This window comes from Anopheles bellator, chromosome 2 (assembly GCF_943735745.2).
Source record: "Anopheles bellator chromosome 2, idAnoBellAS_SP24_06.2, whole genome shotgun sequence".
Lineage (NCBI taxonomy): Eukaryota > Metazoa > Arthropoda > Insecta > Diptera > Culicidae > Anopheles > Anopheles bellator.
In genome coordinates this window covers 69,661,366-69,688,806 of record NC_071286.1, presented here as the reverse complement: position 1 = coordinate 69,688,806, position 27,441 = coordinate 69,661,366, and the positions used below count along the sequence as shown (strand labels likewise).

Below are 27,441 nucleotides of genomic sequence, written 5' to 3'. Positions count from 1 at the left end.
GAGAGATACACAAAAAATGGATGGCTTGTTTCATAACGTTCCGTGTAATTTAAGATAACTTAAGCTGCCGGACGGACCACGGCGAAGCGCTACATCACGGCCACTTTGCTGGCACCCTTTCCGAGAGTCGCCCAACGTCGTCCCCGTCGTCGGTGCACAAGATGTCTGCGGGTCATGAAAAATGCATCAATGAAACTGTTCCGTGGCCGGCGTCGGCCCGGTCGCACAAGAAGATACGGATGGCTACGGGCGCGGGTACGGACAAATTTGGCTGCTTATCATAATTACGGGGCGCTTTAGGCGAACCCGAGTGCCCCCTCGCTGTGCGCAATTACAGCCCAACCAGGTCAGCGGGGACGGGTTGCTGCTCACTGCTGTTCACTAAACTTTGCTGTCGTTTGATAAGTTTCTGATAAGTTTGACTTCAGCCGGCGGCGGCATCCTGTGCTCGTCGTTCGACCCGAGCAGGGCTGAAAGTTAGCCGGGTGCCAAGTGTTTGCCCCGTCTATTGGCCCCCCCCACGCCACTCGAGTGCCACTTGCAGACACTGGCCAAGCGAAGGATCACTCGCCTCGAACCGGGGCGTCCTGGTTTTTGGGAAGCGAAAAAAGGCCTTCCCGGCTGGCGGCAAGTCGGGCACAGGGCGTTGACAAAAAGGCCGCAGCGCGCCCAACGGTGAGAGGAAGTTTCTTTTAAAGGTCGTCGTCCTTTTTTTCTTCCGCGTTGTATCTTCCGACTTGAACAATGAGCCGACTTAAATATTATTTATTGAACCGATTTCTGCAACCGGCTGCTGCTGCTGCTGCTGCCGGTGACTTTAGTTAGTGACCTCTCTCCCGGGTCCCGGGAAATTTCTTCGCAGCCCGCGCGTTTCGGGCAGTTCTCTCTTATCGCGGTTTTTTGTGTCTTTTCTTCGGCCCGTGGGGTGGACAATTATGTATATTTTTTGTGCGCGCCGATACGGAAAGCGCGGCCAGGCACCGATTCGACGCTCAAACGGCGTGAAACGAACAGGGCGAGAAAACGAGCAAAAGTAAATTGGACATCTTTTCTCATTTGTTACTTGCCAGTGAGCACGCGTCCACTGCACGTGAAGAATTTGGAGGGCACGGGGCCTTGTCCTTTTTACGGTGAGGCGCACCGGATCGAGCTCCTTTTCTGTTTGCCCAACCCGGGAGTGAAGTTGGTGAAAAAAGTTTCACAAGGATTTTGGTTCTTTTGTTTGATCAATCGCGCCCAGCCTAGCTAACCATCCTTTGATCCAGTCCCCGGTGGCTAGTTTTGGGTGGCGACCCACCGTCTGTGGTGTGTTCGATTCGCTCTGACAAAGCGTAAAATTTGATAACTTTTAAGTGTCCCTCTGTGGGGCGCGCGGCTGGAGAATGCGTCAAAATCAACGAATAATGGACCACCTCGAGAGAGCCTGCAATTTTGACGTTCTTTGCAAATGGCTTTCGCCAGGATTTTTATTTTATTGCCCGAGACACGAGACAGGCATTATAATTACATCATTTATCGTCAATGGCCGGTGGCGTCATCGGAATCGTCAATCGGTTAACGACTAAGTGGTCTCATTTAAATTTATGACTCGTTCGGCATAAAAAATGGCGACCCGTGAGGTGCGGGAAGATCGAGCCATTCGTGAGATCATTAATTTACCCACTGTGGTCCGACCCAACCGGAAAAGCAGATTAGTTCCGGCATTTTGCAGCCCGTGCCCGTGAAACGAATGTTGACAGGGCGGGCTGAGTGGGGCCCCCCACTTCTGTGGAGAGCCGGCCCGGCCCGGGGCCAGAGTCTGATATCGACATCGATGAGCCCCGGCAGAAGATGGAAAGATAAATTGTGCCAAGTTTCTTGATTTATGACAGCTTACCGGACCGACCGGCACGGAATCGGATGGGCCGGATGGGCCCCACACACACAGGAAGCGAATCGGAGATGGTCGGAATCTTCCTGTCTCCGCATGATTAAGCCAATCTATACGCGCAAAGGAAACGGATGCCGCTTCTGCTAAGGACGTTTGCCACTGCTGGAGAAACTTTCTCACGAAGGATGGATACCCAGAGGGTGGCTGTCTGTGGTCAACAAACTATTCAATTTGCACTCGTTGTCAGAGTGGGGCGATGAGAGCGATTGAGTCGTCGGCAGGCGAATCCGATCCGATCCAAATCGCTCCGGCTCTGGCTGACTGATTGTACTAAAGGAGCCTCTCTTGTGTTGGGGTATGGTACAGCAACAACATGGTTTGAGGCTGACCTTTGGCCGTGCTCTAGCGCGCTGTACTGAACAGCGGCATCTCGTAGGGTTAATTAAGCTTCGGAGAGCCTTCAGACACTCCCGGAAGGGGCTCCCCGCCCCGGTTGGTCGATGTCGGTGCACTTACCTTGAGCACGAAAATCTCGCCCGTCGTGCGATTGATGTCGAACTTGCTGTTGGCCGGATTGTCCGGATCGATACCCTGGCCGGTGAGGAAGTAGACGATGTTCTGCGGCCGATCCTTGTCGCCGTCCGAGGCCAAGACCTGCAGACCGTGTCCCGTGCGGTGCGGTGTGGAACGTAAAACGGAAAGAAACTGTGTCAGTAATGAATTTGAACCGATTCACGAAAGAAACATTGTCTCCGACATTCTACTAGCAGATCGCATGCGAGGGGTGTTAAGAAGGACAAACTATACAAACAAAACAAAGCTAAGTTAGTGACAAACATACGAAAAGGACGGTAAGATGGTTAGTCAAACAGATTTAATTTCCGTTGGCACTTTCTTCCCCAATTAAAGCGCGAGCCCCGCATTAGCTTAGACAATTATTAGTTCGACTTCCCGCGGAGACCCGAGATGAAAGGACACCCGGCAACATCCGCCAATCGAAAGCCGGTCGCCGAATCGAAACGAATCGCAATCGCAAGATGAACGAACTGTTTGTGGGGTCTGAAGCCGCGGAGCCTCGAAGAAGATTGCAGATTGCAATCAGCCCATGGCGGGCGGCCCTGTACCCCAGGCCGAGTGCATTACGCACCCCCGGATGGGTCGGCAAATAGAGACGGCAGAAGGTGAGCGCTAAAAACGAATTTCTTGCGAAGCGGAAACACTTCATACGGCGCCTTCTCGGAGGGCTTCGTGGCGTACGTCGTTCCGGCAAAAACCTCCGCTTCAGATCCTATTTTAGGTCACACACAGCCAGACACATTGGCGCGGCCTAGTGCCGACGGCGGTGGTGGATGTTGTGGATTAGAATTTAATTAGCGAACCAGCCAGGATCAAAGGGATTCCCGGATGATGCTGCTGCTGTCGCTGATGACACCGTTTTGCAGTCGTTTATTGACTTTCGGGGAACCGCACGCCACCCGTCGTGGACCCCGACGGGATTAATGGATTCACCCGGGCGATCCAGCACGCTAATGAGAGGGCTTGCGACCCGGTCTCCGGTGTGTCCTTGCGGTGCGGTGTGCGGTGCCCGGAGTGAGCATTAATCTCCCGGATCCGGATCGATCGGTATCGCGTGAAAATGTAGCCTCTTGGTTGCGCCGCAGCACCAATACGCATGGCGTCCTCACTTTTTTTTCTATTGAAAACTTCTTCGCAGCCGATGGCACCATGATAAAGAGGACCCCGATCTAGAGAAGCAGCAGCGAGCAGTGGGACGTCGAGACGGAACCGATCGCCGACCACGTCGAGGACGTGCCGCGGAAGCTGTACTGAAAGTAGGACGGCTGGGCGAGGACACGCGCACGACGAAGTGACCCATGAGCCAGTGGGATACAGGATGATGACGGTCGGGACGGAACCGACCGCCTGGAAGAGCAGATCAGCGAGAGGAAATACGTGCCGGACTAGTACCGGCCGCCGGAAGCCGTCACCAGGACCACGGCTGTTGGTCGTACTCGTTATCCTCACCACCGGGAGAGCTGCACGAACGGCCACGGGCGTGCCGAACAGCACCTGGAAGAGCACTCGACTGCGAAGGAGAGGGCCTATTGTATTGCCAGCGAGAGGCACCCGTTGAGCTGCAGGTGCCCTACTGGATTATCCTTTCGAGAAGCAACCGAAAGCCGTTGCTCCGGCGGTCCGTTCGGTGTCTCGCGGCAGGCTGGCTCCAGGACTACTTTTGACGACAAAAAGTTCGAGGCTCCGTGGGTGCGGATTTTTTTCTCGCCGTAGACAGGGAACGCCGGCTTCCTGCAGTAGTGGCTTGCAGTGATTTGCCGTTGTTCCCACGGAACAAGAACCTATCCCCAGGACAGTCCAGCGCAACTCGCCAGCAGATCGTGTCGGTGGTCAGGGCCAGGATCGCCAGCGAAGAACACAACTGTCAAAAGCCCAGTTCGACATCCAGAACTGGCCGGTCACCGACCAAGCTCCGGGTCGATTGGACGAGTCGTTTCCGTTCGCCACCGGACACAGCACGGCAACAACGCAACGTCTTTTGCTGTGGCCGGCCACTACGTCAATCAGTGTCGCCCTGGAGGGCCCAACAGACACGCAAGCCGTCCACCGGTGACCCCGGACCGCGAAACAGAGACCGTCTCCGTCCGGTAGACCAGCAGCTTGTCGAAGGTGAAACTAATGGCCGCCGGGCCGGAAATGCCATGGTTCGCAGGTTCCGGGATTCGAATCCGAATCGCGGACGATAAACTTGACGGACCCGGTGGTCACAGGATAACGTCTCCGCTTCCCGGTGGCAACAGAATGATAATTTTAATCAACCGTGGATGCGGATAAGAACCGATGTTGAAGGTGTCCGATGGCGAACTAAACGGATTGTGGCGTACGTTGGACTGTGGGTTACGACGACCTATTCTCGGATTAACAGAATTCGGAGGTTGATGTCCCCGGTTCCGATCGCGTTTTTCTAATTAAAACTCACTGCCGAGGCGATGAAAAGTGAGTGAGCGAGAGAGAGAGAGAGCGAGACAAAAACCTTATTTACGAAGCTGTCCAGTTTCGTCCAACCTAAACCCGGACACCGCCGATAGAGGGCACCGTTATCAACCTATTTCATCATCCCCAGCACCTCGGTTACGATGTGTTTTCGGATAGTTTTTTGCACGGTACAGATGGTGGCTTCGATTAGCAGCTGATCACCTCCCGGTCAGTCCCTGGGGGTCACTCTGGAGGAAGTTTACAAATTAGTGATTTGTTTCGACCGACAGTGTGTCCGGGGTCGCAACAGAACACTGTTGCCGGGGTCGGGTGGCATTTCCAATCAACATTTTCCCGGTATGGCTTCGAAATTGGAGTTTTTGGAAAGTAAAAATAAATGACCGGGTTGGGTTTCGTCCGATCCGGAAGTGTGGTTGGTGTGCTCGGGAATTTATTAATTTTTTGCCCTGCGGCCACCGAAGGGAACAGGGGGGGAAAAATGATGGAAATTTATGAGCACCGGCCACCGTGCGATGATTATTTGGGATAATAATAAACTGATGTAATTTACTACTTCCGCCGGACCGCGTGGGGGGGGTGGAGGCGCATCCGGATGTGTCGGGAGGCGTCCCCCTGTTTTTAATTGGTATTAATATTATTTGCCCATTCGGTCCACATTCGAAGAGATTTCTGCATTTTTTTTGGTTCGATCGTTTTTGCACAGCAATTCGAGCATAAATGGTGGCCCCCATTCGCCCTCGGGAGAAACACATAAATTCAGCACTCAAGCAAGCGGTCATTAGCGCATTCGCTGGGAGTTAATTAAAAAATGTACAATCCGTCACCGACAATCACCGGGCGCACTGGCCGCCGGTGGTTTGGCACAATTTTTATGTTTGGTTTTATGCCCGGACTGGGGCGTTGGCTTCTGGTGGACCCAAACATGTGGACCATTAATATTAATCACACCAGACACCCCGGAACCAACGGAACGGGCAACACGGATGAAACGTACGAACTCGCTCGCCGTTTGTGGTCGACAGAGATTTTGGATTCCAATTACCAACCCATTAATTGGAATCCAAAATCTTTCGCCGGGGTTACGTCGCGGTGACGTCGGCCACAGGAATTGAATATTAGGGGGCAAGTTTCTCACAAGATGACCCCAACAAAACACAACAATGCGAAGGGTGGATAAGTTTACAGATTGAAGTATGCTCATCATTAGAGAGTCTCGCCGCCCGGGGGCCATCGAACGAGCGAGGAGCGTGGCCAGGAGGAGCAAGTTGTTGTGCCCTACTTCTTGGACCATGTTTTTTTTGTCTTTGCCCTGCAACGTAAAACAAACTTTCGTTCGCCGGGTCGGACCTGGCTGAAGTGCTAAAGTGTAAACGGCGCCACGAAAAGAGGGAGAAAAAAGTAATTTTCATATTTCATATCCGCGATAACTCAGCCCGACAGATAACTTCCACTAGGGTGTGGCGCGTCCTTCTTGGGCGGGATGGTGCGTTGCGGAGAAGGACGGATCCTAAGCCACGGTGGCTTATCGCTCCGGAGGCCGGGAGGATTCTGCCGTGGGCTGCGAAATTCTTCCCCACTCTGATGGGGCGGTGAAATATTAAATTCGAGAAACTCACCACTCCATCTGAGCCCCCCCCCCGGCCACGGGAAGAACCAATCCCGGTGATAGTTGCGCAGCGGGCACGTAATCTGCCGAATGGCTGCGGTTGAATGGGGTCGAAACTTTGCAATTTACCATCGATCCGGTACATTGGGCTTCATTCTCATCAACACGCGCTGCCGGTCGACAGAAGAAATATATCTTCTTTCGAAACGCGACTGCTCAGAACAAACACTGTGCTCTGTGTGAGTTCGTTGTATGATTTAAAGAAAATGCAACTCTAGAAAAAATGTCCGTGCCGGCCAAAAAAACACGTTGCATCGGCAAAGCTGGGACACAACAGCACAGAAGGTGCACTCTATTCGCAGGAAAACGCTGCCGTTGGGTTAAAGAACCGGGTTTTTGGTGGCCGCTTCTTTTTTTGGGACGCCCCATCTTTGCCATCACCAATAACGTTCGCTGATTTGTAATGATGCGCTACGGCACCACGTTGGGTTGACTTTGAGAAAAACTCTTGCCGTGCGATGGTACTGGGGAAGTCGTGTTCGGTGAAGTGGTGCGCGGTTTCCCAATTCCCAAAAGTGCATCGCACGCGGAACTTTTTTTTCTTTGGCTGCTGCTGCTGTGCAGCATCGATTTTTTTTGGCTCATTCCGAGAGGGGCTAGCTATAAGATGCGCTTTGCCTTCGCCGAACCGGGTGCCCACTAAAATGTGCGCCCTCCAAAGACGGTGCACGGGAGCGCGATTCCGGGAGTCAAAACATTTATGTGGAATGATTTATTGCGGGCGCTCCTTCTAAGTGGGGCTTGGCTGTACACGCGCTGCTGCCGGTGGGTCTCTAGCCAAACAGACTACGTTGTGAGAACATTTTCCAAAGCATAAACTACCCCGGCAAGTGGGTTCCCGGAAAAGCGAATCATCATTTTGCATGTTCTCAAAGAAACGGGTGCGCGCGTCTAGGTTCATCTGTTGATCAATGGCACACGATTCAAATTATTCCAAATTATTACGACCATCTTTCCATCGTTCCCGGACGCTGGGAATTGCCATTTTTGCCGTCTGGCGGCTGGTACAAGTTCAGCTGTTGAACATTTCCCGCAGGTGAGAGGCATACATAATTCATTCGCCACGCTATCGAAATGAGCACGGGTTGGTGTCAACAACGACTGGGACGAAGCGACGACTGCGGAGGAAAATGCTATTTCCCACGGACGAATGGAAATCAGCTGGGTTCGGATAATTTGCGCGTAAAAAAGGGAACATCGTTCCGTTGCATATTCAGCAGCAGCAGCAGCAGCAGCAGCCAACCGCCGAAGGGCTTACGCGAGCTATGTAAAACGATTAAATTTCATCTTTCGGCCCGTGATCAAATTTCGACCATACCACGGGAAATGTTTCACTTTAAGCGCATCCCGTTCACGAACGGAATTTCCGGCTAAAGGATAAACTCCGTCCCGAGCAGGCGCAGCGATCGTGATCCGATGAGCGATTTGCTGCAAAAGGCTACCCGGAACCGGGACCGGCCCCGGGACGGGTACTGTGTGGCTGCGAACTATAGTTCCGTCAAACAATAACTTTCCGAATAGATCCGGTGCGGTTTGCTCGATGTAGCAACAAATTTCGAGACAGCATTTCGTGGTCGGGCAAAGAACATTGTTCGTAAATATCTTACCCCATCCGTTGACAGTGGTGTATCAGTGGAGCACCCCCAAAAGGAACTTAGAGGCGGGCCAGTGTGCACGCTGGAATAACATTTTCCTGTTGGGCAGGATAAGGCAGAAACCCCAGAGAAAAAAAACATCAACCTTAAAGATGGAAAGCAAAAAAAAAGCATCTATCTGCGCTCCCGGGAACAAATTGTTCTAACGAGATTTTAATTGAATTTGGAAACTTGGAACGTTCTTCCGTGCCATTGGCGAGCCAGTGGCATTTGCTGCTGAGCTGCTGAAAAAGCGTTGGCATTAGAGCGAGAGTTTTCGTTTCATCCTTTTTGGCACCGCTGGGCGCGTGCGATCGTCGCAACCCTTGCAAGGGGAAGGAAGCAAGATAAGAAATGGAAGGAAAAAGCGTCACGCACTGGGAGAGAACCGGGTCGTTCCCGATCCGGGCAGTCTTCCAGTGCCCGCAGGAAGCATAAGGACCAGGTAAATTACTTAATTATCGTTCATTAGACCGGCCCCCGGTTGATTGCAATGCGGAACCGAAGGACCTCCCGACGTGCCGGGGTCGTTTCTGAAAGGCGTTAGATCAACACAGCTGTAATCGTGGGATGGAAGCCATAATATTAATCGCTGATAAGACCTCAATAAACTGTCATTTCGGGGGGGAGGGCGAAAAAACATCGAAAGGCGACACTCACGACACTCGCTTCAAATTATTTCGCCATCTAAATGGGCACACGCCAAATAATGGGATACCAACGGCGGCAATGAGATGGCGGCTTCGGTGAGCTCGATGAGTGTTTCCGAAAGAGGCCTCCCGATTATCCTGCGACATCTTGCGCGCGTTACACCCTTCAATCTCCATTAGCGTGCCCATTGTCACGCGGGTGGGCCCGGGAAATCGAAACGAGTGTGCCAGAGAATGGGAAAATATGGCACCGGCACTCTCGGCACTCATTTCCCGTGAATTTTAAACACCATCACCGAACCGTGAACCGTGGTTAAGATCAAACGAAATGGAACACACGACGAAATCCGCCGAGGATTATGGCAGAGGCAAATTAAACACGAAAATGGTTAGCGACCTATCGTAGAGGCCTGTGTTTCATGGCACTCGCAACATAATAGGGGGTCCAACATAATGGCTGGGGTACACGTTCGGTTCCACGAACGCAATAAAAGTCAGTTGGCGGCGTGCGCAGAATATGCGCAAAAATCGTAACGAAAACGGTGCAATTCTTCGAATTGATTTGCCGATCAGTTTTGTTTTTATTTCTCCAGAAACAGAAAGCTTTTTCAGAGCTATATCTGTGTTCAGCGTCCTTCTCTGACGAGCCCGACGCCACGGCACGCCAATGGAGCATTATGTCGCTGTCAGCCGACTGATTGCGCTTCATTTGCGTGATTGCCGATGAACGCAATTTGATAATGAAACAGCAGGGGCCAGACCCAGCTCACAGGACAATGGTGCACAGAGACCGACAATAACCGAGGACACCACAAAATCAAACCTGTAGGGCCGCACCGCACGGCGGCGGGTAGAAACGGCGGATTGATTTGATAAGGAACACATCTTTGTCCTTTCGCTGTTTTTTTCTCTGTCGGCAGCAGCAGCTTGCTTACGGCTTATTAGCTGGCATTGGCAAGGAAGGACACGGATCGGGCGCGCAAAGCGAAAGAACATTTTCTTAACCTTTTTTGGTCTATTTCGGACCCACTTTATCGGCCCACCGTGGAGCTGAAGGAGCAAAAGTTTGCGAAAAATTCGAACATCCGGCCACAAGACCATCAATGTTGCCGGACACAGTGCGCACGACTGTGTCCTTGGCATGAATATCGAATTAATGCCCGGAACCGAACGTGTTTTTTTCTTCTCGTTGCTGGTTGCATCGCCCTCGGCCAGCCAGTTCGATGTCAAAGGTCCTGTTGGTGGGTTTGGCTGAAAACAGTGTCTTTCCGGAGGACGAAGGGCTTGTTGTTTGTGCGTCAAAGAAAGCAGCACACGCTAGCGCAGCGACAAAATGGTATCCGGATGTTCGGCAAATTCAGTTTGGGCCACCCCAACAACAACAAACATAACCGATGTAACGGCACAGCAGCAAGAAAAGAACTGCTTCGGAGTGCTAGGTCGGTGTAACCGGTCCGATGCTGTGCACTCCAATCCGCGGCAAAACGTTGCACTGGAATTCAATTTTTAGCGCAGGATAATTGAATTTTCAAATCAACCGTACATCATCGCGGGCGCTCGACGATGGGCGAGAGCAAATTTCGACGACAAGGTGGTGCGCGCGCCATCGTCAAGACGTCGGGGGGCCCCGTCGAACGGTGAAAGGATTTATTTTTGCTCGACCGTGGCCGCAACAGAACGTAGTAAGCACTAATGCACTCCCCGTCGACGTCGTCGTCGATTGCACAGCTGCCATTTAAATGTCAGCCGTTGTGTTGATGCGGCCGGGAGATGGCATTTCCGTTGCCGACTGGTTAGGTGGCCGTGTGTGGGGCCTCACACGGGGCGCACCCCCGATGTAAGATGGGAAGTTTTGCATTTTCCAATCATATTTTCCTGCCATTTCATGCCACATTCTGTGGCCACGGCACCCGGCGTATTGCCATTTGCTTCCGGATTTATTGACAATTTTGATTGACGAGATTGGGGCATAAAGTAAATATAATTGAAAGAGTTTCGGTGCAGCAAAATATGAGGCATGTAATGTGAAGCAGTTCTCTGGTAGTTCGCCATCTTTTTTGTCGACTTTGGGAAAATACCAAGACAAGGTTGGGCTCGAAATTTGACAAAAAGCTCCTCAAAAACCAACATTCGCTGTTTCGAGTGTTACGAGCGAACCTTACATCGTTCAGCGAAAAGTCGTGAAGTGAATGAATAAAAAAAGAATGTATAAAATCACGTCTTTCACTTGTCTTACCTGAAAATGGGTCTCTTAAGCCTTCCCCGAATCAATAAGCGAACTTCACCGAGCCGTACAACGATGGCGATGAAGAAAAATCTACAAAATAATTTTCCCGGCACACAATTTTTCCTTGGCCCGGGTTGAAACGTCCTTCGTAATGAGCATCACCGAGCGGATCGATTTAAATGATGGCGTGGCGCTACGGACCGATCCGTGCTCTCGGCCGGCAAAGCGGCAATGAATTTCAATTAGCTTCAAAAAGTAACTGCCAACCCAGGGAACAATTACAGGTCGCATCAGTCGTAACGTTCCTACGCATTTCTCTCCATAACCGAATGGCCGGTGCCGCCGGGCACCGACGGACTGCAAATGCGAGATTTGAATTTGGAAATTTCAACAATTTCGAGAACCCCGAAACCTAAAGTTGTCACAAACCCAATCCGTCATCTTTCTGGGAAGCGGCCTGTGGGCAGATTGTTAGTTGAGCGGCCCACCTGCACCCACGGCTTGTAGAAGGGTTTATTCCGACCGATCGGCCGACGGTTTGAAGTTAGTGGTCAAGTTTTACGAGCGAAAGCTGTTGTTAAACCACCACCAGAGCGACGTCATCAGGAGGACACGGCGAAAGCAACATTTGGACAGTAAGCACACCGACACATATACGCGCTCCGGAAATCGATCGACCAGCGGCCGGTGAAGATTTAGCTCGAAGAAAATGGTCACATAATGGCGCTGCGCGTTTGATGAGCAAATTCGATGGGTTAGTGTGGCAAGCGAGAAAGCGAAGCGAACCACCACCAATATTAGAACCACCTCCACCACGAAACAACAACCAGCGGGACGACCGCTGCCAGTGTCCTGGCAAGGACCTCAGCCACACAACCTGCATGATCGGGAACGGGACGGCCAGCTCCTCGTCCATCGTGCGCTCGTAAACCTGCTGCGGAAAACTCGGCGGCATATCGTTCACGTCCTTGACGTTGATCACAATGATCGTTTCGTTCTCGTTCAGACTATCGGAAGCGACCAGCGTCAGGTGATACTAGGGCGAACACGGAAAGGGAGAGAGACAAAGAGAGAGAGAGAGAGATGTACTTGAGGCGAACGGGGCCAACGGGAAGCTGAAAGCCCACGGGCAATTGCAATTAGTAGCCGGCGTACGGAGGACGGACCCTTCCTTCACGGGTCGGTTATCCGATTATGGATTCTGGTAGGCCGGTGCCGTTCACCGGGCTAAGGACACGCACTTCGTGGTAGCAACTGCGGCAGGCCAACGGACCAACGGGAGCGCGCTACATTATTCAACAAGTTCCGTAAGCCTTCCGCCGGAGAGTTGCGACCCGTGCTACCTGGGCTCTTTACAAACAAGAAACAGGAAAAAAAACCGTGCGCCTCCTTTTCCGGCTCGCAGCAGCTTGATCGGAGTGACCCACCGGACCCGTGTTCCGGACCATCCCTCGGGTCGGGTTCGGCGAAATATTTATGATTACTTGCTGTTTGATTTGCGGTACGCGCAAACCCCACCTTCGAGCGAACCTTTTGGGAGCATAAATCCTCGGACGCTCCCCGATCGATACCGATGGCGACCGGGAAGGGCGTTTTGGGCGGCGGGTTGACCACAAAGTCCGCACTCGGACGCACCGGTGCGCGGTTCCGCGGATCAGGTGCCACCGGCTGCCGGTCACGAAAGCCGCCCGTCAGGCGCGGTGAGTTATGGGAAATAAATGAATTATCAATTTTATGACCCATTTAGGGGCGTGCGTGGTGGCGCGCTTCTGGTGCGGTCGATCCCCGTGGACCGCACCACCCTGCGCGAGGTGTAATGCGCGTGATGGAAATTAGGTGATAAAATTTAATCAGTTGTAAATCTGATTTTGAAACACGAGCCCCGGCTGTGGTTCGCGGAAAAGCTAATCGCGCCCCGCCATCGCCATTTGGGTTCCGCCGTTCCGAATAGTTTAGGAGGTGGAATTCGGGTACACATGGCCGGTGGTCAAGGGAAAAACTAGGTGTTGGCTTGTTGGACCATTACGCGACACCATTTATGCTTCATTAAAATTGCCCCTTTTTGCGAGCTAATTATTGGACAACATCGATAACGCGCGTGACACGTGGGTGTCCGAGAGGCTAAATATTGCCAGCTAATGAATCGGACACAGATTGCATCAACGGACAGCAGCATATGCTTTGCGGGGGGGATCCGTTCGGTAACCATCTAAATAACGCTGAAAAGGTAAATATTTTGCGTGCGTGGAGAATGTAGGAAAAATCAAACAGAGCAAACATAACAAACACGGTGCTAGTTAAGGTTTGGGACGCAAACGAGGATCGAAAAAAAAACACGCGGAAAGAGTGGCAAGAGAGCTTCGGTGACCTGCAGGACACGCTTCGGTAGGTTGCGATCGTCCTCCTCGGTGATCTGCGTCCGGTACGTGGGCCGCTCGAAGACGGGCGGATTATCGTTGACGTCCTTCACGTGGATCACGACGGTGGTATAGTTTTCCTTCAGATTATCCGATGCTGCGAGACGTAGCTCATACTGCGAGAGGCGTGGGCGATCCAGGGTGGGGCGGAGCCGGAAAAAATCGGAGTAAATCGGATTAGTGGGGCACGCCAGACGGAGCTAGGGTTTTCGCTACGGGCCGAAGTGCTGAATGTTGAAGTGTGTTCCCAGGATGCTCTGGCTAACAGCGCGCGGGATCTCAGCGGGATCTTTGTGACGCTACCACGGAAAGCTATCGACCACCGCTGTGGGACCACGGATTGGAGTTCCGGCACAATAGGCAATAAAAATCGAGTCGATAGAAAACGTCGCCAGCAAGCGTCCATCCATCTACCAGGCGGACATAAATATATTCTCAGTTCGCCCTTGTTCGGACCGCCGGCTCGGAGACACTGTCTGGGTGTGTGCCGAGCATATTTATGTTTCATATATCACACTGAGTGCGCCCCGTCGGTGCTGCGTCTTGGGCGTCTCCCTGTGTGTCTGTGTCCGGGGGGTCCATACAGCGGATTTAAATCACTTTTTTGCCACGGGTTTTAATGTTGCATAAATTTCGCTCGTCTCCATCGCCGATTAATCGCCGGCAGAAGCGCAGCGGGCTGGCCGGTCACCATACGCGGCCAAAAATTATGCCCGTTATCGGGAGGATTATACATTTATTTCTGCAACATTACTCTCCCCGGAGTGTCACGCACTTCGGTGGCGTCCACCGTTTTACTCCATTTTTGTGCCATATTTTTGCGTGGATGTCATCCTCAACCTAGTGTCCGCGAGAGTGTGCAAGGTTCCGTGCACCGAAAGGCACGTAAAAATAATAAATCTATCCGCTCAAGTATTGCTGCGTCGGGCGATATATCCTTCCGTGCGAGCCCCCGGGGGAGCGCTCGGTGGGGCAAAGTGTGGGCACCCGAGCGCCATGTTTGGGTTCCGAGGCGGGAACGATCAACACAACACTTGGAGAGGTGCGGCGATACAACACGATAACGCGAACGCGAGCGGGCGAAGCAAAGGCCACACGTGATTCGCCGTGGCCCGAGGAAAATCACGTTAAAAATAAACAAATAATAACAACAAACAATCGCACAGACACAACCATGGGCTGTCCAGCCTTAGAGGTCCGCAGCGCAGCACCAACAGCTGGTGACACACAATAAAATATCGAATAAAAATAATTTTATTCCAGGGAGCTGTTTGCTGTCACGAGTCCCGCGGCGTGATTGTTTGCGATGGAGACGCATGGTGGCCCATCTCGCGGCCCACGTGGCGCGCTTGGAAGCACCTGGTGTGCCTACCTGTAACGCGGATGCGGGTGTGGGGGTTAGGAGCAGCGGGTGTCTATCTACTTACTCGTTTCCTCGTCTCGTAATCCAGGGCGCCAGCGACGTAGATAGCGCCCGTCATGTTCTTGACGGCGAAGGCACCGCCTATGTTACCGCTCGTGATCTCATATCGAATACGCGACGCTGGGGACGAAATGGAAGGCACACCGAATCTCGTTAGGTTGGGACGACTCGAAAGGATGATAAAGGTTCCGGGCGCTGCGTCAGAGCTATCCGGTTCCATCTGTGTAACGGTGTTAACAGGCGTTAAGAAGGTGATTCTTGCAATCGTTTCGTGCCACACACGCCAACGGCACACGGCATTTTATTCGCCCCACAAACGATCCAGAAGATTGCCGAAGGACACTCTACTCCCGGGAGAGCACTGTTGTGATTTTCTGGCAGACGATTCTCCGTCGCAGTACATTAGCATACTCCATCACGAATCGTTGAACCGCGCGCCGGCTGACAAATCGGAAGAAAATATTTCGTGCTATCTTTGGCTTGCTCCCCTCTGCTGTGAAAGGGAACCGTTACGTGTCCTGTCGTCACGAGGGCGCAATGAATTCCGTGTGGATGTGAATGGATGGGGCCGAACGCGTCTTTACACGGCAAAGTGCCGTACGCACTTCAAAGACAATCGCAGGCCGGAAAATCGACTCCTTCGCCTGTTGATGATTGTTGCGAGCCGGGGTTCGATGTTAAAGTTTTGTGCGTCGAGAAATGTTTAAAGTCAACCTTAGCCTGCGGCTCGGCGAGGGAATGTAAAGGCTTCCCGTATCAAACGAGAGCACACGCGGTGAGTCGAAATGGTGTTATGAATGGTTTTTCTAGTGGTGCTGGGCCACCGAAGGGTCACCCGTTTGCACAGAAAAACAAACATGGAAATAACGTGCGAATTTTTATATTAATAAAGCAAATACCCAACACGACGGAAAAGATAGCAAAGGGTGGAAAAAATCACAGCACAGCGCCACCGATAACAAAACTGTCTCCCCGGGGGCATGGTGTGGTCACCGCACCAAATGGTGCTGTTTGTTTTTTTAATTATTGGCCACTGTTTTGTGCAAAAAGGCCACCCGGGACACCGCGGGAACGCGCTGGTGTGTCAGTTGTTGGTCGGAACCATAAACATAGGGCACTGGCGGGCGTGGAAACCTAATACAGCAGACCGGACCCAGCTCGGTGCTGGGAAAACGAAAAACGCAGCATAAACACATTGGATGCACCGCCACCGTATCTCGGAAGTCGAACCGACCGGAGGCAGGACAGGAAAATTACTACCGGTCGGTCGGTAGATAAAGGGAGGCCAAAACAAATTTGTAGATAAAACAAACCAAATATTAAATGCTACGTCTTGTTTATTTCTGCTGCCAAACCGAGTTCCGAGCGAATGCAAAAAATCCATAAAAGTTCACTGGCACACGAAGTGCACACAGTCGGTAAAAGGGCCACGCTCACGCTCGCGATATGGAAGCGAGTCCTGTCACTGAAGTTTACTGCGCACTGAACGAGTGCGCCAACATCTTCACTGTTCGCCCTTCTACGGGATGGACAGTAAAGGTTGTAGGGAGAGAAAAAAACCCGTCGGCCACCACACGGAACAAAAGCACCACGGGATGGACATACACGGAATGTCTGAAAAATCCCTGAAACCAATAGGTTTCGTCAGGGCGTCCCCCCGTCTCGTTCATCGTTCTGGCCGTTCGCTTCGCATTGCCGATCGTGAAACAATCAACACCAATTTATGACCAACAGCGACGGCCTTCTCGGCTGTGCCGTTACCATGGTGAGCAGCCACGGAACGTTTTAATAGCTGGCTGCACTTCCGGCGCTGGCCACTAGAAGTCACGCATGCGAAACGGTGCGCGTAATGCTCAGGAAACGTCAGCCTCCACGCCAGGACCGAGAGAGAGAGAACCGGTTCGCGAAAAGATCCACGCGACCGCGGTTAGCCGTCGGCGGCAACCCGGGGAAGGATTGTTAGATAATTTATTGTTGACATTTATGTTTCACCGAAGCTCATCGCTCGTCGCCAGCGAACGATGCTCGTATCGCCGGGACTGCCACACGGGTAGCAAACAATGGACTAACAGAAATGCTGCTCGCGGTGCGTGATGATGCTCCGGCTAGGCGGTGTAGAAGGATTTCCGTTTTTACGACTATCCGATGTTATCGAGAAGCCGAAACTCGAGGAGCTAACGATGTAGAGCACGCACGGGCAGCCGTCGGCAGCTCGTCCATTCTATCCGATCAACACGGCGATGATGGTGACTAACGTCCGCCCGGTGATCAGAAGAAGCAGAAATTTATTTAAATGAGCTTTCTTTGGGACCGCTCTTCACCGGTGAGCCTTCAACATCAAAATCATATGCAGCACCCGTGTGTCTGCCGCCAGCCGCGCGTTGCGTGCGTTTAGCGGATGCAGCGAAGAAATTAATATCACTTAGAATGTCGATTTATGTACGGGCCGAGCGTAGCGCAGCATAACTTTCCATAAATCAGCATCCCATCCCGGTGGTGCGCGAGATCGAAAACATTTCATTCGTCTTCATCACGGGCGCCACGAGACTCTCATCCGCAGCGCCAGGGCCGATCATTATTCACAATTAGTGTCTGTGTTTGAATAAGGGGAGCTCACCACACAAATCTCGCTGCTATATAATTGATGAAAACTTTGGATGACACATTTAGGATTTCAGCTTTTCTTTCAAAACTAACCACAACTAATGGAGCTTGTTTACGCAGGGGGCTCAGTGGCTTCGATAATTTTCCGCACGATTGACCGACGCGTGGCGCGTGTAGGAAAGGGCAGAAAGAAAATGTCGGAAAAACATACAGCAACATTAAGGACACCGTTCCGATAAAGGACACCGCGTCACGAGTCAGCAGCCCCCGGCCAAGAGATCTTGGGAGCATCTCGCCTCAATTTGTTCGACCCACCCCCGGTCGAAATTAAACTCGTTCATCATTCAACCGGGACGCGGCATGTCGACCGGAACATGGTCCTGGTCCATCTGTGAGGATGCCCCGCCTCGGTCCGCGGCACACCAAAGTTCGGCTACACAAACAAACAAAAAACGCCGCCGCCGGCGGCAGCAATGTAGTGAGCACTCGAAACTGGGAAAAGGCGAGAAATTTACTGCTCCTCAACGCTGCCCGCGTGTGCGATTCGAGTGGACAGCTTGCGGGGGACTGTCATGACCCCAACACGTCGCCGCCACACCGTGGCCCTGTGTTCGCAGCACTGCTCTGTGTTTCATTTGGAACAATTTATTTTCCCAACTCCCGGCCCGACCGGAAAATAAGCGAAAAGCCCGGAAACCAAGAAAGGTCCATCATGTGCGCGAGATGTTCCGGCGCAGCGCGGAGCGGACAAAACATAGTACGAGTAGCACCGCAAAAATGCCCCCGCTCTACACGAGGAGCGCGCTCGGCGGCGTCGGTTTCCTTTTTTGGGGTTTTTTTTGCTAGAAATAAATAAAATAGTTTTTCGTCTGTTTTTCCCGCTTGCCGTTTTGGGGAACCTGGGGAGACCCGGACCCGGAAACGAGTTGTGCCCGTAAGGGAGCAACAAAAAACAACACGCGGCCACGGCTCGGGACGACGCTAAAAGTTAAAAGTTGTAAACAAGCTCGTTCCGGTTAATTTAATAAGGCAATTAAAGAAACAAATTGAACTCACAGAACGGTTACCATTATTTTTTGGCTGTCGTCGAAGCGTGACCAAGCAGGATCGGCCCGCGACCACAGTTTGAGGGCAATTTTAGGCAATTCCTGAGGCCACCCGAAAGGACATAACTCAGCTTCCGATGGGGTGGGCTTTCCGAGTGGCCGCCGCGCGTTGGGTAATTTGTACAAACAAATGTTTCGCCTTTGGTGGGTGTCTTGTTTGCCGGTTCAAGACGCCGCCGAGACACGCCACGTTGAAACGGAGCCATTTATTACGACAACAGCCAGTCTCGAGCAAAACAACAACAATGGCGGCGGCTGGCGCTGGTGCTGGTGTGTGGTTGGTTAATGTTGCATTAGGAAATGAACTCGAACTCGAGAGCTCAAAATTAAATCTCGCCGCTTCTGAAGACGAGTGGAAAAAGATGAGGCCGCTACGAAATGGCGGCCGACTCTCGCCGCCATGTTCTGGGCGCCATTGTGTGCCGCCGCGGGAGGGGATGACATCAGGCGGGGCCCACGCCAGAAAAGGCTCATCCTCTCTCTCTCTTCTGCTGAGCCGGTTCGCGGAAAATTACCTGTCGACCGTAAACAGTTTCACAGTCGCTCGCCCGAACGGATTCCCGGAAAGCTTCCCGGGTAGTGCCTTCACGTTAAATTCATAAAATATGAGCCGAAGTAACTCGATTTCGTGCCGTGCCGTGCCGTGCGCGGCAACTGGCCATACGACACCGGACGGCGGACGGAGTTTTTAGTGACGGGAGAAAAGCTCCCGTTCACTTCATCTGGTGTTGCAACCAGCGACGGAAGCCATTGTCTCCATTGTCATTGTCCGGGCCATTGAGTGACATATTGGAGGATGCCGTGTCGTTCCGTGTGTTTCATCGGCCATTAGAGAGGCCGCTCCCAAAGCAAATCGTGTAGCAAAGACAAAAAATCCACCACCAACAGCGAGAGCTTAACTGCGGTTAGGTTAGGGAATGTTTCCGGAATGGCAAAGTTTCACTCGAAGCACCGGCAAAAAATGGGGCGCCTTGTAGCAGTGGCCGTGGGCGCGTAACCTTGCCACCGGCGTCGGATCTTTCGCGTTCTTCACCAAACCGAGAAGCGGGAAAAATTAAACGTTGCAGTTCTTTTACTAAAATTGTTCTCTCGCTTAACAACATTTCAGCAGCTCCTAGCCGCCGGGCGCGCCTTACCGCAGTTCAAAGCAAACACGCTGCTGCTGCTGCTGCTGCTGCTCCAGTGCTGGGAGGGAAAAGTTTTTCCTGCCGCCAAATTCGGTCTACGGTGAGGTTGAAATTGTTTGTGGCCGCCGCTACCGCCGCACCTAAAAACTGTCAGCGCGAGGAGGAGCACCGACGGAGAGTACAAACTCCGGCCTTTGTGAGAAACTCGGAGGCGCAACAACAACGCGCCATTGGCATGGTGATATTTTAATAAATTTAGAATGGCGACCGTTATTAAAATTCATAAGCCGGGCCGGCGGTGTGCCGACGTTATGGAGACTCGCGACACAGTACAGCCAGTGGCTCTCTGCTGGGTTGTTCAATAAGTTTTGCGGTTCAATAATAGAGGGCGCTAGCCAAAATTAATTTTGTTATCAACGTACCAACCTCTTCATATGAACGTGCGGTAGGTTTCAATACAATCGGTCAATTCATTCGTTGCTTAAAAAACGTTTTAGTGTCGATTTACGAGCCATTTTGTTAGGACGTCAAAAACCAGACACAACACTTGAAATCGTAGAAAAAATACAGGATATCGGTATTGATTTTTGGAAGGGTTAAGTGAATTTTGTGCCGCCCCTCATCCCTATGGATGAGACTTGGGTTTACCACCTATGACCCTGAATCAAACCAAGAGGCTAAAGAGTGGCGTGAACCTGATTCTTCGTGTCCAGAAATCGGCCAACAAGATGTTAGCATCCGTTTTTCGGACCTTCATAAATCTTCATAAATTGGAATCTCGTTGGAACAAGTGTATTAATATTCAGGGTGCTCATATGTGTTTTCCTTATCGAACCGCAAAACTCACTGAACAACCTTCTGCCTGGGGAAACAAAGGGAATCACAAAGCGCATCCCGATCGAGGTGCACCTCGACGGCTAAAGTGGTAACCTCGTCCGTGCGTGGTGTGCCGATACTCTCCAGCTTTCGTACTCTCCGGACAAAAAGCCAACGGGCGCTGCCGACCGGGCGATGTTCTGGCTTTTCCGGCGTGTTCCAGTGTTATGTTCCCGTGTAAGAGACACACCCGTACACGTTCCAGTGGGGGGCAGATCCTGCGGCAGCAATTGTACCCCGAGGGCGGTCACTATCGTTTACTGGGAACGTTTTATTATGTCGTTGCCCGACAAAAACGGGAGGACGGCCCCGAGAACCCAGAAGGGCCCAGTGTCATCTCAACAACGGGTGGCTTCTTCACGTGGGGCTTGATTTGCAAACGGAGCAGGACCGCGGAAGAGCACCCAGTTTAGACGAAAAGCATAACCCGGACCCGAACCCGGGGCGGCAACGTTGCGTAAAGATGATTCAATGTTCGTGACTGCAAACAATGTGTGCTGCGTATAATTCCTCCCGAAAAGGGCAGTCCGGGTCCAAATGGAACGACCATAATCCATTGCCTTTTCTTTGGCACATACACAGTCAGACATTGGCATTCCCCGACATTCGGGGGTCTTGTTTATTAGAAAACTTTGCCCCTGCAGCTGCTCTCTGCGGATGGCCCCCCTTCAGGCATGTTCGGGTCCATCAATTTTCCAGCGGGTACACGTACACACTCTGGCATTCGGACTCGGGAGTGATGTAAAAATTCGGCCCCAGCCAGTGGCCGGATCAGTGGCCAATTCGGTCACAGCACACCGCAGAACACCCTTCGGGACACGCCGAACTCGGCCGCCAGATGGATGTGGCAGCGACGCCCGACAAAGGCAGCGAGACGAGAAGGACACACAGAACCGGTCCGGTCCGGTCCGGTATGGTTTATGGTGCTGGTTTATGTGTGTGTCGCTGTCCGATCGAATTGTCCCCGGTCCACTGCCACCGGGGAGTGCCGGTCCACGTGGACGCCCCACCAGAGCGAGAAAAATAAAACGAATTGAAAACAGCTCGAGAGCCAATTCGAGTACTCGAAAAGCGAAACGAAAACCAGACCTGACCGGAAGAGAGTGGCGAAAGTCACAAAAAAGTAGCCACCCAAAAACGGGACACGGCGCAGAGCAGTGCAACCGGTAGGGACGAAGGACTCTGCAACATGTTCAGCACTGGGAGAGTGCACCTCCTGACTCCCATCTGCTCCTGGGGAGAAATGTCGGAAGTTATTAAATATATGGCAAAACTTGCCCCATCACTGTAATGGGTTGCAGAGCCAAGGGACCCGGAGCGGGCTGCGGGAGGGACAGTATTTACGGTCACAAAGTGACACTATCAATTCGGTGCGGTCGATACACGAAACAGCAGGATACAAGGATCAGTGCGCTCGGCCGTCGGTGCTAACCGGAGCCGCCGACCAGAACCAACATTCAGCAGCTGCCAAAAGATTCACTCGCTTACTGTCCTGAGCCTTGCTCCGGATGTAAAGTACCGGCACGGATTCAGCTTGTACCACAACCGTACCGAAGGACACACACTAGAGGCTTTTTCCCTGCGAAGAACCTAAAATTCCTGGGCTTCCCCACCCATTAACTGCGGCTCCTCGGAAGACCGGTTTTTATTGCCCTACCGGCAACAAATCTCTCGAAGATTATCGCCTCGAAACGGTGTGCGACTGCAGCCACTCGAGGAACCCGGGACCTTGACTCGACTGGGTGGCCCGGAACCGGAAGTAAAAAATCACTGCCCAGAACAAGATGGCCCGGGGGTCATCACTCGACGCTGATGATGCTGCGCTGATGAGGACGATGCTGGTTTGAGGTCTACAAATTGCTGCTAAATGAGGCTCCTGTGCGAAGCGTTTAGCACGCCCCTCACTTGCCACAGGGCCTCCGGGGTTCACACACCGACCGCAACCGGGATAGGGACAACTATTTTATTTTCTCCACAGCACGGGAGCCAGACCATTAACTTGCTCGTATCTGGAGAGGGCCGCCTGCAGCTAAGTTAAACAGTGCAGCATATCCTCTGCTCGTGCCAGTCAGGGCCGGAAAAACCCTCACGGAGGAAGTAGAAGCGGTCACGTGTGTGGTGTTGTCGTGAAGGAGGATAGCACGCTCCGCTGCGGAAATTGATTTTCATTCCCGGAATGCTTTCTAATCTCGACACAATGGCTCGGAACCGGACCTCTTTTGGTGATTTAAGCGGCCCCCGGACATTGTTTTTCACCCGGAGGTGCGCAAGGCTACTACTTACATTCATCGTGATCCTTGGCGGTGACGGTGAGCACCGTGTGCTGGATGTCCTCGTTCTCGTCGACCTCCGCCTCGTACAGCGCCTTGTCGAAGTACGGTGGGTTGTCATTCTTGTCGGCGATTCCGATTCGGATGAACTTAGTGACTGTGGAGGAGAGCGAAAGTCAAACGGAAAATCGGTGTTAGATCGTTATCGTGCGTGTCGATGGCAACATGTAAACCGGAAGCACTGAACCGCGAGAGAACCGCCATGGTCCGATTCGTTTGGCGCCCCGGGATGCACCGAACGTGAGGAACTTTTGCGCGTTGTGAGATTCGCGGAACGAGAGGCCACATTAGCCCGGGCCCGGGATGTGTTCGCTGATTCAATTAAACAAACTGCGCGGTCCGACCGCGCTCGATAGCGTCCGGGAGAGCTAGGTTATGATTAATTTCGTTGGCCTGGGTGATAGGAAGTGAAATATGGAGTGGTCCTTTTTTCGTGTGGCGATGGCGACAACGTATCAGGCGGACGTGCCGGACCATAATTCACTTGCCCGCCCGCCCGGTTACGGTACGTGGCCGCGGGATGTCCATGTAAACATGGTGCGTGGAGAGCACTGGCCAGTCCAGTCGTTGGTCCGTGTCCGCTCTGCTGCGCCTGGTACATGTGTTTCCGAACGTGCGTTATGCAAACGATCTGTTGGATGAATTCGAGAAACGAGTGCAGCCAATCGGATTTTCGGACCAGCACGCCTTGGGGTGTACCGATTTCGGTTCCCGGCTTTTGCATCACAACCGTAGGCCCGTATCCTTCCGCACGTTTTATTTAGTAACAGTTACGCGACCGGAACCGGGTGCCGGGCCTTCAATCTTACAGAAAAAGACCATCAGGCCCAGGCTCGGCCGACCGGTGTGGATGGGTGTGACAATATTATACTCATTACCATAATGACACCGCGTCTGGGCAGCAGCCGGCAGCGCGAAAGCTGCTGCTGCCGTGGTGAAGCGAAATTTCGGCAACAATCTCGTCCGCATGCAGAATAATGCTGTGCGCCACTGCGGCGGTGGCAGTCACTCCACTCCACTAAAACTCGTTAGTTGGGCGGTGGTCCACGTTGGCAGCCGCCGTGTAGTTCCCGCCGTGGAATGCATAACTCCGAGGCCGAGCTTAAATCCCGCGGTGTAGAGAGCTGATGCCAAAACCCCGTCACATAGACGACCCGCCGCGGCGTTGACGGCGGTGAAGCGTAAAATTACATTCCATGGTAATTAGATGAACGCGGGCAGTGGGACGTGAAAAGAGAACGAGGAGGAGAGAGTGCCAGCCAAACTGCCCTACGTCGACACAGTGGCCCATTGGTTCACTGATGGTTTTTGCATGACATTGTGTAGCGCCCGCGTTGTTGCCGACAATCGGCAGTTGAGATTTTTTTTCGACTAGAATTTCCGCTCGGAGAAGTGACTTTTTGACATCCTGTATTGGCTTTTTTGCTGAGAACTAGTTTGTGCTCGGTTCGGCAGGCGTTTCCGATGGTGCCTTTTCCGGGAACTAACCCAGGCGCGTGTGAACTCTTTAAAACGAAAAACTCTACTCAAGTCAGAGTATGTGCTATCGCATTACATGTCTACCATCTCTCGGTGAATTTTAGGAGACCTTCACAAAAGAAATGATCCTATTGCGACGTAGCAAAACGTAACACGGGGTCTGAAAAGTGTCCTCACAAAAACGAATCCTCGGGCCTAACACATGGAGTACTAAGCTTCAAAAGAAACCGGTATTCGAAACATTTTCCTCCCAGCGACTACTGACTGTACGCAGAACTCAAACAATGATATTTCGGTAAGAGCTTTCGCTCGAATGAAGACACTAACACGCTGAATCTGAGGCTTATTTTGAGGCAAAAAATAAATCGTTCTACAAAAGCTGGTATTGAAATGTTACAGCAAAGATGGAGATTACACGTGCTGATGATTGAAGCCTATTTGGAACGCAAATTTTTTTTTTTGCGTTTATTTTTTGACCCATAACTTTTTAGCCCGTTGCTTACTTCAATCCTTTTCGTTGCGTTTTTGTCAAGAATTGAAGCACAGCTTAGCAAGGGCTAGCTTAGCTTAGTCAAGTAAAACGGTGATGTTCGGAAGAGCTTAGCCTGGTGAGTTAACCGGCGTTGTGAAAGTAATTCCCAATAAAATGATAAAATCCCTTTCCGGAACGATTTTTCAATATGTCATGGGGCGTTGTCTCGGGATTTTTGTGGCATTGCGGCCAATTTTCATCCAAAACTTTGTCCAAATTGGTTAGTTGCTTTTGGTAGCGTCACATACTAAACGTTTGACCTGGTTTTAGTGGCTCATTGTAGTTCATACCCTCGAGATCCCATCACACTCGCTTTTTAAAATCTTCACTTTAAATTTCTTTTTACCACTCAGCACTGTGATTTTTCGAGAACTTGCTCACCCTAAGCTTCAACAAGCATTTGATGGCCATTCTAGTTTTCTTGTAAACGATAGCGACATGTTCGAATGCCCTCCTCAAACGGAAGTTACACACCAAAACTTATTCCGTTTGGTTTGTATGGGTAGAGCCTTACACTGAAGCAATCTTTAGATTGCCAATTTAACATAAATATTTTTTTTTTGGTTCGACTCGAAGAATGCGGCTCCCCTGGTTTCACCCAGCAGATCGATCGATGTAATGAGCTCGGTGCGCCATATTTGATTGAATAATATTTTCAGGTCATATCCCCCCGAAATGTATGCTGGAAAAATTCCGCGCCAAAAATTGGTGCTTGTGTGACGACGACGCCGCGATGAGTTCCTTCCCTCCATATGTTTGTTCTGGTTTGATTAAATCATTCACCAGCGCGGAAGGGAGAGAGGAATTGCGGTGGAGCCCCCTTTAGTCGATTCCAAACTCCTGGATAGGGGTGGCCAACGGGGCAGAGCAAAAAAAAAAAGGTGTCCCCATCAGACGAAACGACGTTCGCACACAACTTCGCATCGTCTGTGCCTCATGTTTGGGACTCCACACAGCACTGGGCCTGGCCCTGGCACTCGTTGCTTGGGTGACATTGGGCTACCCCCTTTTGTTGGCGATGCCAGCCAGGTGAAGGGTTTTCGGCGTGAGTTTGATGAAAGACGATTGAAATTGGGCGAAAAAAGAAGGAAAGCCGTCAAGGAAGCGGCGTGAGAGAGGTAGGGGCAGCAGCAGCAAACCTGGGAACCCCCGCAGTGGTGATTGAAGAGTTCTGACGAAACATCTCTCGGCCGTTGAGAAAAGGGCGGGCAGGCAGATCGCAAGCTCGTTTGGGGCACGAGGACGTGGATAAATTCGAGATGAAATTTGCCGGTCGGTTTTCACCTGGCAAATGGAGTTGATTGGAAAGTTTGAATTTTCGATTGGAAATGGAATCCCCTGCCAGTCGGTCGGTCGGTCGGGTGGGATCGGAACGGGAAAGGACGTGACTAATCCACAGCAGCCGGGTCGAACGGGAGGCCGCCACCACTACATGAGCCACTCGTTAGCCGTTCCCCGACGACGAGCGTGTCAACCACGCACCTTACCGGGATACGCTTGCCGGGGATCGCCTTGTGGAGAGTGTTGTGTTGTTGGGAAACATTATCATGCGTGGGTGACGCACCAGGTGTATGTGTAACACCTGTCTGTGTGCGTGTTTTTTGGGGGGAGAAAGTTTTTGAACAAAGTTATCGACGACGAAGGGCCGACGCGGCACGTCGGCCCCTGTGATGTGGCCGTAATCCTGTTGAGTTGTGATTTTCGGTCTACGTTGCATACAAATTATGCTCGAAAGGAGCTCGGGAACAAAACTGGATCGTCCGGTAAGCTCACCCAGAAAGCCCGAAATTTCTTATTGAATTAGATATCACGTTCCGCCGAATGACCGTTCGATATAAATAAACACAGCTCCGAAAGCTCTTCAATTCCAATTACTTTACTGATCGGCCGTTTGGCCGTGTCTAGCCGACCGTAAGACAGATTACTGTCTCTCTCACTCTCCGCGAAGCGCACTGATAAATTCAGCATCATTGCCGAACACCGAACACCGCATTAAGCCGATGTTGCGTCGGGCCGGGTCAGCGCGTCGGTCAGAGATTGGAGGATTTTATTTTGACAGCTAAAACGATTGGTTTGTGTTTTTGGGTTGTTCCTTCGTGACGTCTTTATAGACCGAAAATAGGCGAGATAAGACGTGCCGCCCGGGGCAAGGATATCAAACGGGCAGATGCTTTTTTCCTTTCCCTCTGGACGCTTCTTCTTCACCAAGGACCTTCACCGTGCACACTACTAACGGGGGCCCGTGGCGCGATTCGAGTTTTGATTCGAGAGCTCGGAATTCGGTGCTCGGCTCGGCGAATATTCACAAAAAAGTGCGCCCAAAAATAGCGGAGCTCGCTTTATTCCGGTCACTTTTTCGTTCGTTTGTTTTCGCTGCTGTCAAAGTCGGGCGCAGCCAGTGGTCAGCACTTTTTTCGCCCCAACACCCCACACAAATGGAGGGGCACAAAGCCCGTGCTTTCTTCTCACTGGCCCTGTGTGCCGTGTG

At 51.9% G+C, this 27,441-nt stretch overlaps 1 protein-coding gene across 2 annotated transcripts in view; it reads right to left on the bottom strand.

Annotated features, from left to right (window-relative positions):
• LOC131210551 (neural-cadherin) overlaps positions 1 to 27,441 on the bottom strand; it is a 157,744-nt gene that overhangs the window by 19,485 nt on the left and 110,818 nt on the right. For both annotated transcript variants that reach the window (XM_058203811.1, XM_058203812.1), the window contains 4 exons: positions 22,896 to 23,039; positions 14,904 to 15,019; positions 13,428 to 13,592; positions 2,387 to 2,524 (listed from right to left, as the gene is read on the bottom strand). In XM_058203811.1, the coding sequence (XP_058059794.1) occupies positions 2,387 to 2,524; positions 13,428 to 13,592; positions 14,904 to 15,019; positions 22,896 to 23,039 (563 nt within the window). The remainder of the gene's footprint in view (positions 1 to 2,386; positions 2,525 to 13,427; positions 13,593 to 14,903; positions 15,020 to 22,895; positions 23,040 to 27,441) is intronic.